Source organism: Microtus ochrogaster, chromosome 5 (genome assembly GCF_000317375.1).
Source record: "Microtus ochrogaster isolate Prairie Vole_2 chromosome 5, MicOch1.0, whole genome shotgun sequence".
Taxonomy (NCBI): Eukaryota; Metazoa; Chordata; class Mammalia; order Rodentia; family Cricetidae; genus Microtus; species Microtus ochrogaster.
In genome coordinates this window covers 38,963,694-38,979,853 of record NC_022012.1, presented here as the reverse complement: position 1 = coordinate 38,979,853, position 16,160 = coordinate 38,963,694, and the positions used below count along the sequence as shown (strand labels likewise).

The 16,160-nt window shown below is 44.7% G+C and overlaps 1 protein-coding gene across 1 annotated transcript; it reads right to left on the bottom strand.

Annotated features, from left to right (window-relative positions):
• Positions 1 to 1,010: 1,010 nt before the first annotated feature.
• On the bottom strand, positions 1,011 to 12,866 carry Mpzl2 (myelin protein zero like 2). Its single transcript, XM_005347219.2, has 6 exons — positions 12,678 to 12,866; positions 11,620 to 11,786; positions 10,891 to 11,101; positions 7,953 to 8,100; positions 5,226 to 5,301; positions 1,011 to 3,246 (listed from the first exon to the last, which is right to left on the bottom strand). The coding sequence occupies exons 1-5, from the start codon at positions 12,733 to 12,735 to the stop codon at positions 5,235 to 5,237; spliced, it is 651 nt and encodes a 216-aa protein (XP_005347276.1). The 5' UTR covers positions 12,736 to 12,866; the 3' UTR covers positions 1,011 to 3,246; positions 5,226 to 5,234.
• Between the last annotated feature and the right edge of the window lie 3,294 nt (positions 12,867 to 16,160).

Below are 16,160 nucleotides of genomic sequence, written 5' to 3'. Positions count from 1 at the left end.
GTTTCCCTCATCAGCAATTCTTTGGCTCTCAAGAAGGATCTGATTGCTCTCTTCTGCTTCAAATTAGCCACAGACTTTGGGGAAACAATTTTACTTTTATGGAATTCTGCAGGACCAGGCTTGATCCTCTGACTGTAGTCTAGAAGTTTTATCTCCAGAGTGTCTAAGTTGAGCTTCACAGTAGATTCTCATACATTTGAAGTTCAGAGAGACCTAGGCAAGTGTACAGGGTCAAATAAATAAACCTTTATTGGGCCCTGTGATAAATACACACAAGCCTCGACATTCCTGTTCCTTTTAATGTAGCCATTACATCATCCAGAATTGGATGCTTATTAAATTACAGTAGTGATAGTGATGTTGTAATCACTACAGTGTGTATTTGAGGCAAAGGGGGCCTAGGATATGTATCAATACAATAGTATTATTATCATAGTCCATGATATTCTTAGACATGAAATGAGATGGTCTGACATCCTCTGGAAAAAGATGGTACAGGACCCTGCTTTGCTCATGTCGTCACCCGTTCTCCTGGACTCGCTATGGTCAAGGGAAGGACAAGGGAAACAGAAAACCTCAGCTTTTGGAAATATTTCCTCACTGTGATGTTTTCAACTGGCACACTTTACTAGACTTGAAAGTTGGTGGTTTTCTCTATAAAGAGAATAACTATAAAGTCCCCAAACTAAGCCAGGTAGGGTCGCAAAAGCCTGTAGACCCAGGATCTGCAACACTGAGGCCGGAGGACCACAATCAGCCTGTATTTCTTACTAAGACTCCAGAAATGAGTCTTCCAAATATGTAGTATCATTTTGCCCATTTCCCAGCTCTACAAAGCAATGTGAGAAAACTAGAAAAAAAACTAGAAAAAAATTGAAATTAATTCCATCCATTACTGAGTCTACTGTCTCTAAGAAAACTGGATAAAATATATCCCCTTGTTTGCTATTAACTGCTATATGAATTTTGCAGATTTGTATGTAAGCAAATAACAAAATCCATAATTCTTTATTACTAAGGCTTTATTTACACAATGCTTCAGGCATAATAAAAATAAGTTACAGTACAAAAGTGCTCTTAGGAAGGAGACACTGAACAAGGCTGTGATGCCCCATGAGTATTTAGATAAGACACACTTTGCAAGTTTGCTGGAGATGTTTTTAACCACTTCATTACACATATAAAACATACATGAGGCATCATTTAAAGAAATATCCAGTTGTTATATTCACAATGGCGAATTATGAAGAGCAGGAGAAAATACAGGTCTAACTTGTGGCTTCAGAAAGTTTTTAGGCCAGGATGTGGTAGCTCACACCTTAAACCCCAGCACTAGAGAGGCAGAGGCAGTGGGATCTCTATGAGTTCAAGGTCAGCTTGGTCTACAGAGTAAGTTCCAGAACAGCCAAGGTTACAAACAGAACAGATCCTGTCTTAATTAACAGAGAGACAGAGAGAGAGAGAGAGAGAGAGAGAGAGAGAGAGAGAGAGAGAGAGAGAAGAAAAGCTTTTAAAAAGCAGAATGAGAGAAATGGAATGAATTTCAAGGACCAAGATTCAAATGTAAATTGTGCCAACTTGCTTTCAAGACTAGATAAAATGCCAAGGTCCTGGATCTAGGAATACAATCTATTGGATTAATAGATTAATTAATTAATTAATCTATCCCAGTTCATTAAAAGAAATAATCTGTGCGGCCAGCCTAATGAGGACTAAAACATTACATTGTAAAGATTCACCCAGGCCTAAACTTTTAAATGGTCTGTGTTCTCCAAACAATGCTGTTGTGACTTGTGTGCACACACCAAGTAACTAGATGCAAAGGAGAAATCCATCCCCCTTCTTCCCACAGCCCATTGTAAAAGTTTGCTTTATACTAAAATAAGGGGAAAAATAAAACTGGTTCATTACATTTAAGTAGTTTTGGTATTTCTTTGGTCCCTGCCAAATTCTCTTTAAAATAAGGTGAATTAAAACCAAAAGAACTTTAAATGATTGCTTCCAGTTCTCACACTTATGTTAGACTGTACAGAATGGTCATTTGCTTTGGGTTGGCCTTCTTCACAAGTCTATTTTTTTTTTAAGTTTTAATACGATGATATCACAAAGTCTTCTGATTAACTGCTTAGGACTCCAGTCTGCAAAGAGCATGAAAGCATGGGTTCTGCTGAGAGAGGCAGACAGAGGAAGTAAGCAGAGCTGTCTGTACCCAGTACAAACCTGCTGTGTGGCTGGATATGGAGGTCCACCTTCAATCCCAGCACTTGAGAGCTGAGGGAGGGCTCTCTGACCCTGAGGCCAGCTCTACATAACTAGTTCTAGACCAGCCAGTGACACATAGTAAGAACTTGCCTAAAAACAGATAAATATAAAAATGGTGATAAGTGATTCTTCCTGGTAACATTTGCTGGTATACTGGGGTCCTTGTGACCTTTTGTAGTTACTGTGCTTAGACTTGCACTGTCACCTCTAAACCTGGGATTAATTGTTCAATAAACCTAGCATAGTGAAACAATTCAGTTAAACAAGATGTGTCTATTACTTAAGGACAGCCATGAAAATCAGACTTCCAGTGTGAATTTGGGTTTTGCTGTTAATCAAAAATGGCTAGGAGGTTTAGCTTATCGTTTTATGATTTTATTTATTTTCATTTTACGTATGGGGGTTTTGCCTGCATGTATGTACATGTACCACGTGCATGCAGTACCTGTAGGCACTAGAAGAGGGTGTCACAACCCCTAGAACTGGAATTACTGATGGTTGTGAGCCACCATGTGAATACTAAGAACGGAACTGGAGTCCCCTGTAAGAGCCACAAGTGCTCCTAAAGGTTCAGCCATCTCTCTAGACCCCTTAGCATACCTCTGTGTTGTTCTAAAGAAACTAAAATGTGAGGGGAAATATCCTGGCAGACAGGCCAGCTGATGTTTCTGTCCTTTGATGCCAATACACACAGGAGTTCAGGAATCATACCCCATAAGGCACATGGAAAGACAAAAATGTAACTTCCAGTTCACAGAAGCAGATACACATTTGCACTCTGGAACTAGGTAAGACCCTAGTAACGAAGAAGGTATACATGAGTCTAGTGGCGTTTGCTCAGGATGACTCCCAAGTTGCTCGGCAGGGGCGTTGCTCAACTAGGCAGGTTTGTGCTGCAGAACTTGTAGGGTGACAGGTCATCAGTGGCGAAGATTCCATTGACTTCAAGGGGTACTAATGTTGTCCTTGAAAATCCTCAGCTTCCTGGAATACAGAAGTTTAAAAGGATAAGATCCTTGAGAAGAGTATAAGAGGAATACCTGTGTCCATCACGTGCCCATGACATCCATAACCCACTCCTAATGGAAATACTCTTAAGCTTTCTCTCCCACTATAATTTCAACAGGCTTTCCTTCCTTCTCTTTATTATATAGTTTTCAGATCCAGTGTCTTTTTTGTGCGCTGTGCTTTTTCTTGAGATAGGACCTTACTGTGCAGCTCTGTCTGGCCTGGCACTCAAGGGTGTAGCCAGGATTAGCCTAGAACTCACAACATTCCTCCTGCCTCAGCCTCCCAAGTGCTAGGATTACAGGCATGTACCACCACACTGGCAGTGTCTTTTCTAAGAGCCTCGCGAGAACACTTGGGTGATTGATAGATCACTCATATGTTTATGTCCCAAGCCCCCTGCCCATCGATTAAATCAACATAAAGGAAAGTAGAGAAGTCAGTAGGATTTGTGCATTGCATACTTTGAAAGTGTTTCTTTTCTTTTTGACATTATTTGTTTTGTTTTACGACTGAACTTTTTAATTATAGACTTACCTGTACATATTATAACATTAGTTTTTTAAAACCTGTTTTCTTTTGTAACCATAATACCACTACACACCTAATAAAACCTAATAACTCCCTAATATCCCCACTCATATTCATATTTGAAATCTTAATTACAACCTCCATTTTTAGTTTTTTCAGACAGGGTCTCACTATGTAGCCCTGGCTGTCCTGGAACTCACTCTGTAGACCAGACTGGCCTTGAACTCACAGATATCCTCCTGCCTCTTCCTCCTGAGTGCTGAAATTAAAATTGAGTACTACCTCCATTCCAAGCCCAACCTCCTAGTTTTCTGTAATTTGTTTAAAGATTTATCTTCTATCAGAAACCACAGGCTATAATTGATGATATTAGTTTGTTAAATTTTCTTTAATCTTTATTCAAATTTATTTATTTTATTCTGTGAACGTTTTGCCTACATACTTATATGTGCACCACATGTGTGCTGTATTCAAAGAGCCCAGAAGAGGGTGTTGGATCCCTTGGAACCGATTGTGGATGGTTGTGGGCACCATGTGGGTGCTAAGAGTTGAACTCAAGACCTCTGCAAGAGAAGGAAGCATTCTTAACCACTGAGCCATCTATCTGATCCTTGGGTCACTTACCAAAATGTTTTGTTGCCAGAAATGTTTTATAATAAAAACCAAATCATCAGATATTAATCTTTTCATTAAAAATGATTTATTAGGCTGGAGAGAGAGCTCAGTTCATAAAGCACTTGCCGTACAGGAATACACATTTGAGTTCAATCGCCAGAACCCATGTAAATGGCTGGGCCTGGTAGTGCATCCTTAGAAGCCAAGCACTGGTGAGAAAGAGAGAAGCTTTGGTGGCCACACAGCCTAGCTCAAACAGCAAGTCCCAGGCCAGTGAGAGACTGCCACAAACACAGCCTAGCTCAAACAGCAAGTCCCAGGCCAGTGAGAGACTGCCACAAACACAACCTAGCTCAAACAGCAAGTCCCAGGCCAGTGAGAGACTGTCACAAAACAAAATAAAACAAAACAAAACACAAGGTATATGGCACCTGAAGTTGGTCTCCACATGTATGTACACCCACAAGCACACATGCACGCACACACACACACACACACACACGCACACACACACACACGCACACGCACACACACACACACACACACACACACACACACGAATGATTTATTCACATGATGGAAGTTCATTACTGGTGGTGGTTAATATAACCCCCAAACCTCAAAAAGTAGAATTCTCTCAGCTTTAAAGGAAATAGTCTGGTTTCTTAATCATATGCACAAGTCTCTATGAAGTCATCTATGAAGCTAATAGGAAACTAATCTGCCTGGCCTCTGCTTTTGAAAAGGAATGTCATTGCGCTAAACAGCCAGACAAGCTGAAGGCAGAAATCACCCACACGGGACCTTACCTCACAGTGTTAGTCTGTATCTTCCAAATAAATGGCGACCTTGTGAGTGTCTTGTTTGAGTTTTTCCTCTTCTTTTCTGTAACAAAGGAACAGAAGCTAAATGTCAGAGGAGCAAGGCAAGAAGCAAAGGCAGCAGGTCCCAGAGCGGCAGCAGGTAAGGTACCCAGCCCTGCCCCCATGCTTTAGGAAAAGGTACGTACACCTGGAAGTCCATTCTAGCTATAGCTGGACTGCCAGTGTCATGTGAGTGGTTATACCTACGCCCCACGTGACCTACGAGTCCGAACTCAGACACTTCAGAATCCGAGAGGTTCCAAAGGGGCTTCATGGTCAATTACACAAATTTCAATAAATTTTTTACTAATTAAAAATAAACAAATGGTTCTGGGGTACTTATAAATCCATGTGCAAAAAAATGAATTGAGACTCTTAATTATATACAAAACTTTACTCAACATACACCAAATATATAAATGTAAAGATGTAACTGAGGGAAGCTGGCGAGATGGCTCAACAATTAATAGCGCTGCCTGCTCTTCCAAAGGTCCTGAGTTCAATTCCCAGCAGCCACATGGTGGCTCACAACCATCTGTAGTGAGATCTGGTGCCCACTTCTGACCTGTAGGCATATATGCATGCAGGCAGAACATTGTATGTATAATAAATAAATAAATCTTTTTTTTAAAAAAAGAATGTAACTGAGAATATGTTCTTAGAAGAAATGAACTTCATCAAAACTCAAAACTTTTGTGTCTTAATTGCAGGTAATGTAACTGAAAGGGGACAGCTGTCCTTACAGCTTAAGGATAAGAAGACATACACCTCTGTTCGAGGGTGGGCAGACTATCTGAACAGATACATTTCCAGAGATGCTCTATAAAAGACCACTAAACACGTGGAAGAGGAGGATCTTTCGTACTAAGATGCCAATCAAAATCTCACTGCGACAACCCCATGTCCACTAGAGGGCAGTAATTAAGAGTGAATGCTGGAGAGAACGTGGAGAAATTCTAATGCCCTTATATTGCTGATTGGAATGTATTGACTGTTACGGGAAAACAGTTTGTCAATTCCTCCAAAAATTCAACTGCTACCAACCACTTGGCAATATCCCTTCATTATTGGGAGAATTGAAAGTAACTGTACACAAAATTTGTGTAGGTTCATAGTGACTGATATTAGTTATGATAGCCAAAAAAGGAGAAAAAAATAACAACTGTATGTCCATCAGCTGAATAGACAAACAATATGTGGTGTGTCCATTATAGTGGAATATCATACAGCTGTTAAAAAGAATGAAGTAGGATCGGGAGCCAGATGACTGGGTAAACTGACTGCTGCTGCAAGAATCTAAGTTCAGATCTCCCGGTGCCCTGTAAAAGCCTCAGGTGTGGTAGTGAACCCACCTAGCCTTAGGTGGAGACAAGAGGATCCCAGAGGTTTGCTAGTCAGCCAGTCTAGCCAATCAGCGAGCACCAACCTCAGTGAGAGACCAAGTCTCAAAGATCAGTGACAGCAACAGAGGAAGACCCCCCAGTGTGTACCTCTGACCTCCACATGGGCACCCACATGCACACAGCACACACAAAGAAAGTATGAAGTAGTAAATATTTTACACCATTGGCAGCTTTTGAACACATCCTGCATGAAAGAGCCTAGATACCAAAGGTCCGGTATTTTATGGCTCTACTTACATTACACGCTCGAGACCCACACACCCCACAGACAGAAAGCAGGTGAGTAGCTGTTGCGCTGGTGGGAGGGAATGATGGCTAGAGGATACAGGGTTCCTTCCGGGCAAATGCTTAAAAGGTTCTAGAACTGGTGATTAGCGCACAGTTATGTGTATATTTAAAAGGGTGCATTTTCTTTCAAAGGTTTGTTTATTTTTATTTTATTCGAATGTTTTGTCCGTGAAGATGTAAGTGCAGAGCCCATAGAAGCCAAAAGAGAGTATCAGATCTCCTGGATCTGGGGGTACAGGCAGCTGTGAGCCATTGGATGGATGCTGGGAACGAAACCCAGGTCCTCTGCGAGAGCAGGCAGCTTTCTTAACTGCTGAGACCGCTCACTGTCCCAAGGGCGAATTTTATAGCTTATAAATTTTATCTCAATTTCCAAATGTTTACTGAGCACTTACTGTCACACTGAGCAGAGCAAACATCCAGCACTGATTGGTTCAGTGACTGCCGCGCTGACAAGTGTGCCTCCCTCCACAGAGGACTTCCTTAAGGCCTCACCTGTGCACCCCTCATGCCTCTAAAATCCCACACAAGAGCAAAATGCTTTGGTGAGATCTCTTGTAAAATAAGAAACCCTTTGGATTTTGTTATTGTTGCTGTTTGGATTTATTTTGTTGTTACGTATGCATATGTGTCTATCTGGATGCAGGTTTGTGCACATAAGTCACAGAGGTCAGAGGCATTGCATTCCCCTGGAGCTGGGGTCCCAAGCTGCTGCAAGCCACCAGATATGGGTGCTGGGAACTGAACTCAGGCCCTCTGCAAGAGCATCTAATCTCTGAGCCACCTCTGAAGTCCCGTTAAGAAGTCTTTTGTAAAGTTACTAGCCATGTCCTAATTTATCGGTCCTGTGAAATGGAGCCTCTCACACAGCTGGTCAGAAATAAAAACAACTGTTCAACAGTTATTTGGCCCCCCTGAAAAAGCCCAAGAGCCACCCCAAGAGGATGAGCAGGAATTCCCGCCAGTGCTCACTCAGCCTTACGATTTTATCCCCTCATCTTTATCGGCCCTTTTTGCCCATCGCTTTTTCCGGAAGTGCTGGAAGAGGACCACCACGATCACTATTATGATCATCACGGCACAGGCAGAGCCAATGGCCACAGCCAGGAAGAAGATCTCAGAGAAGGGCACTGTGAGGAGAAAAAGAGAAGGCAGGGCTGTTAGGTAGGGGAAATCTAAAGGCAACGACAATGCATCTCAACATTAACCAGACTCTTCCTTCCTTCCTCCCACTGTAGCCTTTGGCAGCGGTGGGAAACCTACTCAGACTATATCAGAGCTCCTCCAGTGTGACTCTCTGAGAAGCAGTGACATCATCGCTGGAGAGCTTTGAAGTGAAATTCTCAGGCCCCACTCCAAACATGCTGGACTAGAAGCACTAGGGGCTAAATCCAGCCATCTGCGTTTGGACATGTCTTCCAGGCCATGGTGATGACACCCAAATGCTGAGAACCACTGAGTCAGTTAAACTGGCCAGCAATTCCAAGTTACTGCTAATCTAGGGAGAACGATGTCCAGCTCAGTCCTGCATAGTCTAATCCCCACTTTGTCCAGTCAGGCTTCAAAGCGCCTACTGTGTCCCTGTCATTATGATGGAAAAGAAAGGTCACAAGCATTATTCCCGGTGCTGTACCGTGTGTGTGTGTGTGTGTGTGTGTGTGTGTGTGTGTGTGTGTGTGTCCAGGACGACAGGCAAGTAAAGCAACAAGCCCTAAGAGCCAGGAGAGAATGTCTATGCCAGGAACTCCCAACCTAGAATCCATCAGGAAAGATAAAGAAGTTTCAGGGGATCCAGTGCCTTCTTCTGGCCTCTGCAGGCACCAGGCACACAAGTGGTGCACAGATAAATGTGCAAAACACCAATACACATAGAGAATGGGGAGTCTCTTTAAGTGTTCCTCCATTTCTTAAAATAGGGGAACAGAGCCACGACCTTCTATAGGCTCTCAATAAAACAGTGATCCTGCTATGTTAAACCACTGCTGGCTTTTGTGTTGTTTTCTCTGTTACTTTCTGCTGGTTTTGTTTGTTTGTTTGGTTGGTTGGTTTTTGTGGTTGTGGGTTTTTTGCTTCACCTATCAGAAAAGAAAAAACACAAACAACTGAGGTCTGAATATATCACATGACTTTAGTACTCGGATGATGAGTATGGACCACATAGCTGTCTCTTGGTAGAGCCTAGAAAGCTGGCTTTAAACTGATCAAGGTAATAGTGATGGGAGCTATTCACACCATCTGACACACTAAGATGTTTTAAACAATGCTGTGTGTTAGTTAAGAGCACACACTACTTTAACTCTTAAGAAGCTAAGGCATGGGGATCTCAAGTTTGAGGCCAGCCTGTACTACATAGAGAGATCTTTTCCCAAATAGCAAAACTTTATTTCAAACACACACACACACACACACACACACACACACATACACACACACACACACACACACACACACACGAGAGCTAGCTCTATCTTATTAACTGTGTGACCTGGGTTATTTATTTATTTTTATTGAATCTCAGTTTCCTCTTATGTTAAGACATGACAATTTCCATTTCTTGAGTTCTTCTAAAAATAAAACAGTTCCTATAATTTGTGTCTGCCCATAATAAGTGCTGGGTACATGTGGCTATTAAAATTTTCAGGACAGTTCAGAGTTTGGAAGACTCTCACCAATTTACTACATCATTTTTTTTAAAAAATTGGAATCTTTTTATTTATTTATTTATTATTTTGTACACAGTGTTCAGACTCCATGTATGCCTGAAGATCTCCATGTATGCCAGGAGAGGGCACCAGATCTCATTACAGATGGTTGTGAGCCACCATGTGGTTGCTGGGAATTGAATTCAGAACCTCCGGAAGAGCAGTCAGTGTTCTTAACCTCTGAGCTATCTCTCCAGCCCCTTACTGCATCATTTTGTCCTCACCAAAATCTCTTCTTATTCTCACTGTACACACAACAAAAGTAAAATTTGTGTATAACTCATATACAAGTAGCCAGGACTCCACCCCAGTTCCTCAGCTCAGGAGTACTGTGTTCTTTGTCACCTGGCATCATCTTCCAGGTTGTCCCCGTAGTGCAGGTAACCCAATCTACTAGTTAGAGAGCAGTCTGAGAGTCTGAGATGGCTGGGCTTGAGTCTCAAGTGACTGCATTTACTAACTATATGAATTTGGGGAAGTGACTTACACTTGGTGAGCCCCGGTTTCCTTGTTAGTAAAATGGGAGACACTAAATATAGAACAGACTCATGAAATGTGTAAAGAACAAATAAGGTAAATCTGGAGAGAGGGCTCAGCAGTTAAGAGCACTGGCTTCTTTTTTCAAAGGACCTGGGTTCGATTCCCAGCACTCACACGGTGGCTCACAACTCTCTGTAACTCCAGTTCCAGGGGGCCTGACACCCTCTCCTGGCCTCCATGGGCAGCAGGCACTGAGGCGGTGCACAGACATATATGCAAGCACGCGCATAAAATAATAATTTTAAAAGGATAAATGTATCGTGTAAACTCCTGACAGCCGGGGCACTGAGTAAACACTGGTACCGTGATTGATAGTGTACCTGGATTAAATGAGATAGTGTGGGCCAAGCACTTTAGATTGTGCCCGGCACACCAGGTACTCAGTGCGCATCTGGAATAAGCGAGAGAATGAACTGACCCATTGTGAGTCTTTTTATCAGAGTGGCTTCCTGTCCCTTTCACGAACTCAAGGCCATTCTTGTCACAGATCCCTCAGATCTCTTTGCCTTACTTTGTTTCTTTCCAGCAGCAAACAAAGCCTTTATTTTTTTTTTTCACCCAGGACTCCTCAGTCTCTGAAGTTCCCAGCCCTGAAGCCCTAGGCCCTCCCTCCCTTCCAACAACATTACAAAAGATGCCCCCCCCTTTTTTTGTCAGCTCTCACTTCCCAAAACCTACCAGTATGCACCACGCTGAGCCGGATGGACCCTACCAGACCATCAACGTCAGGTGGGTTCTTCACCTGGCAGGTATACGTCCCATTGTCATCGAATTGCAGCTTCCAGAGGATGATGGAGACATCGTAGCGCTCAGGGTTCCCATCCCAGACCACCCTGTCCTTGAACCGTCCACTCATGGGTCTGAAGGGATCCACGTGGTAGTAGAACACCTATAGAGTAGTAGAACACCTATAGAGTAGTAGAACACCTATAGAGGAGAAAGGATGATCTCTCCCACTCTGTATGGGGCAGGAGGCTGGGACGGTGGGGGTGGAAGAGAAGCCTCAGCAAATCTGACTAAAGGTCTAGCTAGCTCCTCAGAACACTCTCTTGCTTCCCTTTTCTCAGATCTAGCACTCTGTATCCCAAGAACTGGTTCCCAGCTTAACCCTGTGCATCTGGTCCACACAGAAAGGCAAGAAAAAAGACCTTAATATGGTGGTTCTCAACCTTCCTAATGCTGTGACCCTTTAATACAGTTTCTCATATTGTGGTGACCCCCCCCACCATAAAATTATTTCATTGCTACATTGTAACTATTATTTTGGTACTGTTAGGAATCATAATGTATTTTTCCGATGGTCTCAGACAATCCCTATGAAAGGGTATTTTGACCCCGAAGTTGAGAATTGCTGCCTGAATACATCCTAGTCAAGGGTCTGCTGGAAGGTGACAAGAATCCACTTACAAACTGCTCACGCCCCCCATCTCGAGGCCGGAAGTTCCACGTCACTGTCAGGGCATCACCCACAGGGGCAAAGCTGGAGAAAGTGCATTTTAACCGAATGTCTGTTCCATTGACTGCTTCCAGGGCCCCGGAGGTGTAAATTTCCACCGCTATTGTAGGACAAAGAGCTGCAAGGAAGGGAAGGAAAGGGGTTAACAGCAATCAGAGCGCGCATACTCGGTGAGCACTGACACTTTCCAAATAAGCCAGCCTCCAAATTCACTTCGCCTGAAGTCTGCAACACTCCTACCTACACACCACCTTGACCCTCCCATCCCGAGGGCCAATTAAAAGTTCTGCCCAACAAACTACCTGGTGTTCTCACTTCTTCACAGCCACTGTACCAACTTTGGAACTATAGCCAGAAACTACAAACTTCAGCCAATAAGATGGAAATCAGAAACAAAATTCCAAACTTTGGTCAGACATGGAGTACTAAGATCAAGCAATAAAATATAAGTAAAAAAAAATAATAATAAAGTCTCTAAGCAGGTACGTTTTCCGGCATGTAGACTTGGGATTGCTACTAGCCTGCAGGTTAATCCACCCCAGCACCTGCGCTGGCCTGCACCCCTGGAACCTTACATCACGTGGCGTATTTACAAGTTCAGTGTGTGCATTGGGGCAGCTTCAAAACCACAGCGGGGTTCTCGCTTCCTAGGTTTGCTCCGTGGTGCTGCAGGGAATCAGCAGACAAAATCCTCCCACAGAAAGGGCCAACTCGAGGCAGCAGCCCGAGGCTGAGAGCAACCACACAAAGATGGTGTGTAACCTGAGATCAGAAAGCCCTGTCTGTGCCTGAATCACGAGCGGCCAAACACACCTAAACCTGTTTGCCCAAAGCACTGCCCCAAAGCAACCCACCGAACTGAAGTTTCCGTGAAGTCTGGACTAGAACGAACTGCGGCCGGGTCTCGAGCTCCCAACAGAGCCCTTAAGACTTCTTCGAGCCACGAATTCTGTCTTTACATAGAGTGGGTGGTGAAGGTACAAACTTTTAGAAGCCCGCCAGTTCTTACCTGTGAGCTGTAAGCCCAGGAGAAGTGGAAGCACACGCGCAGGGCTCTTACCATACATCAGGGAAAGCCAGTCGTGGCACCAGAGGCCAGACCCGGCAGACCCAGGACTCCAGCACCCTGCCAAGGACAGAACGAGCAGGCACCGCAGTTTTTCTCCAGAGAGGTCCGAGTCCTCACTATGGGAGGGGGAAACAGCAGAGCCAGCCAGTGACTCACCCCGCCCCAGCCGGTGCAGCAGCGCAGGAATGAAAGGTGGGGCCTCCGCACCCAGCTCCCTCCTCCCTCTTCTCTCTTCCCGCCCTCCTCAACACTCCAGCCCTCTCCGCAAAGGTCTCAGACTCTGAGGTCCTCTCTTTACTTTTCCGGCCTGGCCTCCGGATGGCCTCAGAAGCAGCCAGAAGAGGTGGTGCCAGTTTGAAATGTCCCTGGCTACTCTGGGTTTAGCCACACGCACCCTTTTAAAATAGGTTATATAGTCTTGCCTTGGAAGTGAACGCTGAAAGCAGCTTGCTGTGATTCCAGTCCTTGGAGTGCCCTATAACCCCCAGAAAGAATGGGAGTTCCTTAGGCCCTTCTGGGAACCCAGTCCCACCCCGATGCAGCAGGCCATTCTTCCTGAGACTCAGCGGAGAGAAACCAAACCAATCTCAGGGCCAGATCCTTTCCCAAGTCGGGACAGCTCCCCAGCTCTTTTCCCCCACCTCAGTACAGTTTGCAAAGTACTTTCCTGGCTATCCTTCCATCTCCACAACCCTCGAGGAAGGGCTACTGCTTTAAGAGTGAAGAGAGTAACAGCCCGGGAGGTAAGCAATTGCCCGGAATCTTTTTGAGTTTTATTTTACAGTTTGAAGCAGTCTCAAGTTGTAGCCCAGGCTGGGCCTTGAACTTGTGATATCATCACCCAGCTTTGGCAAGACTTGGGATTAAACCCACGACCTTGCGCTTACTAGGCAAGTGTTCTGGCATTGAGCTACACCCACAGCCTATGGGAGTCTTTCTGACTTGTATGTGTTCTCTGACCACAAAACAAAGGCGGACACGGGTAATTTAGTCAGTGAACTCTCAAGGAATTAGTCATTCGGAAGGAGAACTTTCCCTGTGCCCTGGGTTTTGACTGCCATTTTTAGGACAGCCACCTATGTGAGAAGTCTCAAATGTTGAGATAAAGGCTTCATTGGGTAAGAGTTGCAGATTAACAACACAGTAGCAAGCAGACAAAAACAGGAGACCAAAGACGGCAGCTGCAAAGTGGGCGGAGACCACTCTCTAAGTCTTGGTGCCACCGAGCCAACAAGCCTGGCCTCCTGAGTCCTGTCTCTGGAACCCACGTGGTGGAAGGAGAAAATCAATACCTGAAAGCTGTCCTCCGACCTCCTCCACATGTATGCTGTGGCACGAATGTGCACACGCACACACACACACACACACACAGAGACTAGTTAAAATGTAATTAATTTAAAAAAAAAAAAAAAGTAGGCCAAACGGGACATAGTACCCTGAACACACTCAAGTTGCTCTTATCCTTGGATTAGCTATCTAGAAACTTTTTAGTGACTCATGGTCTTCTGGCTGAGCCCTGGAACAAAGGGTGCTAGGAAGGGAAGCAAGGGCCAAGTTGGGTAGAAAAATAAAGAAACATCAGGCTAGGGGTACAGGCAGCTCGAGGACAAAGCTCACGCACAAAGCTCATGCACAAGACCTATCGAGTGGGTGATAAAACAAAAGAGACAAAATTCCACCCGAAGAGAGGTAAATTATAGAACTGAGGGAAAGAGAAGAGCATGGGGGTGGGGCAAGAATGGGTGGACAAAGCTACTCATTAAACCGGGGAGCCCAGGGGCTGCCCTGAGGGAGGTCAGCTGCAAGCCTGTTACTGAGGTGAGTGTTTCCGGAAGAGTGTCTGGCTCTTTCACAAGCCTCTAGGTCTTTCTGAGCAGCACAAACAGAAAACTCTGGGCTGCTGAAGAGGCATTTACACGGTGGTAAAATGCAGCCTTTCCCCGCAGGTAGGTCCGGAAAAAGTCGGCTCTGAGAACACGGCTGCGAAAAAAGTTAAAGGAAACTTCATCTTGGTCAGCTTCAGCTTGGCTAGGTAATGCAGTTCCAGAAGGAGAGAGAGGGGCAGGAGGAGGTTAAGCTGACAGCAGATTGCAAAATTCAGTGAGAGGGTGGAGTTCGCTGAAGGAGTAAAGGACACTAAACTCAGCAGGTGAGGAACCAGGGCAGGAGCCTCTGAGCAGAATAGAGAGCCTGTTGTCCGCGCAGAGGAATCCCTCCCCAGTCACCAGATGCCCCTAGAGCTGGCAGTCAGCCCTGCTCTGAGGGGCACAGCTGCCCGGATCCCATTCCTCAGTTCAGGTCAAGTTCTTGGCGTTGTGCTTGCCAATGCCAGTTCCTTCCAGTCAACAGGAGAGGGAGGCTTCCAGTCACTCACTGCTCCCCACCCTGGGTGAGGAAGGAGGCTGAGAGCTGTACCTGTTAGGAGAAAACGACACAAAAATGACAGTGTGCAGGGCTTCCATCAGAACTGGAGGCATAAGGAATACGTGCCTTGGTAAATGAAACAAGAAAACAAAAAGAACAAAGGAAATTTTGAGGATTACAAGGAAATGTTCAACGACTCTGGTTTTCCTTTAAACGTTTTCCAGAGAAGAGCCTTGATTGCTGTTAAATGTGTACCATGACCTCGGAGTTCAAGGCTCCACCTGTCCCAACTGTCTACGTAGGTAGCTGGAGGATATTCAGACCTCTGCAGGCAGGAAACTCAGTGGTGGCGCGGGAGACATAGAGACTTGGCCTGCACTGACGATCCATAAAACATAGTTTCCAGTATCCCTAGGCAAAGGAAAAAAAAAAAAAAAACAAACACAAGCAAAATCACCTGCTATTTTCAACATTAGATCAAGTCAGCATACTGTGAAGCAAGGAAGAACGTATAATTTAGCTTTTAGGGTTATTCGAACAAAGCATTTGTTTACTCAAAAGTTTCTGTCAGGGTCCTACTAAGGGGAAAATGTATTAAATGCTTCCTTCCTATGGGCTAGGGATGCAGTTGGGTTGGTAGAGGGCTTGCCTAGCATGCAGGAGGCCCTGGGTTCCATCCTCAGTGCTGCTGTAACCCCAGCTCTCAGGAGGTGGGGGCAGGAGGAGCAGGCCAAAGTCAGTCTCAGCTGTGTGTTTGGGGCTAAGCATTTGAAGAGCGTCTAGACTGTGGGAGATCCTGACTAACATAGAGAGGGAGGGCAAAGGAAGGGGGAAAGGAAAGAGGGGATCTTAAAACGCTTCTCATGTGCTATTCTAGATATGCAAAGTAGAATAAGGCACTTGAGTCTGGACCACCTAAAGAGTATTTGGCGGAGCGGCTCAGTAATCAATTACATTTGTGACTCTTGAATTTGGTCCTTAAAAAAATAGGTAGAATTCTGGAAAGAAAAAGAAGGAACAGATGGATGGGATGTAGCAGCTGCAGGGGTCGGGGGTCAC

Excerpts from the sequence above, each read along its gene's own strand:
- Mpzl2 (XM_005347219.2), bottom strand. The coding sequence starts at position 12,735 with ATGTATGGTAAGAGCCCTGCGCGTGTGCTTCCACTTCTCCTGGGCTTA. Across the intron at positions 11,787-12,677 it reads CCTGGGCTTACAGCTCACAG|CTCTTTGTCCTACAATAGCG; the intron begins GTAAGAACTGGC and ends CCTTCCTTGCAG. Across the intron at positions 5,302-7,952 it reads AAAGATGAGGGGATAAAATC|AAAAGAAGAGGAAAAACTCA; the intron begins GTAAGGCTGAGT and ends CCTTTGTTACAG.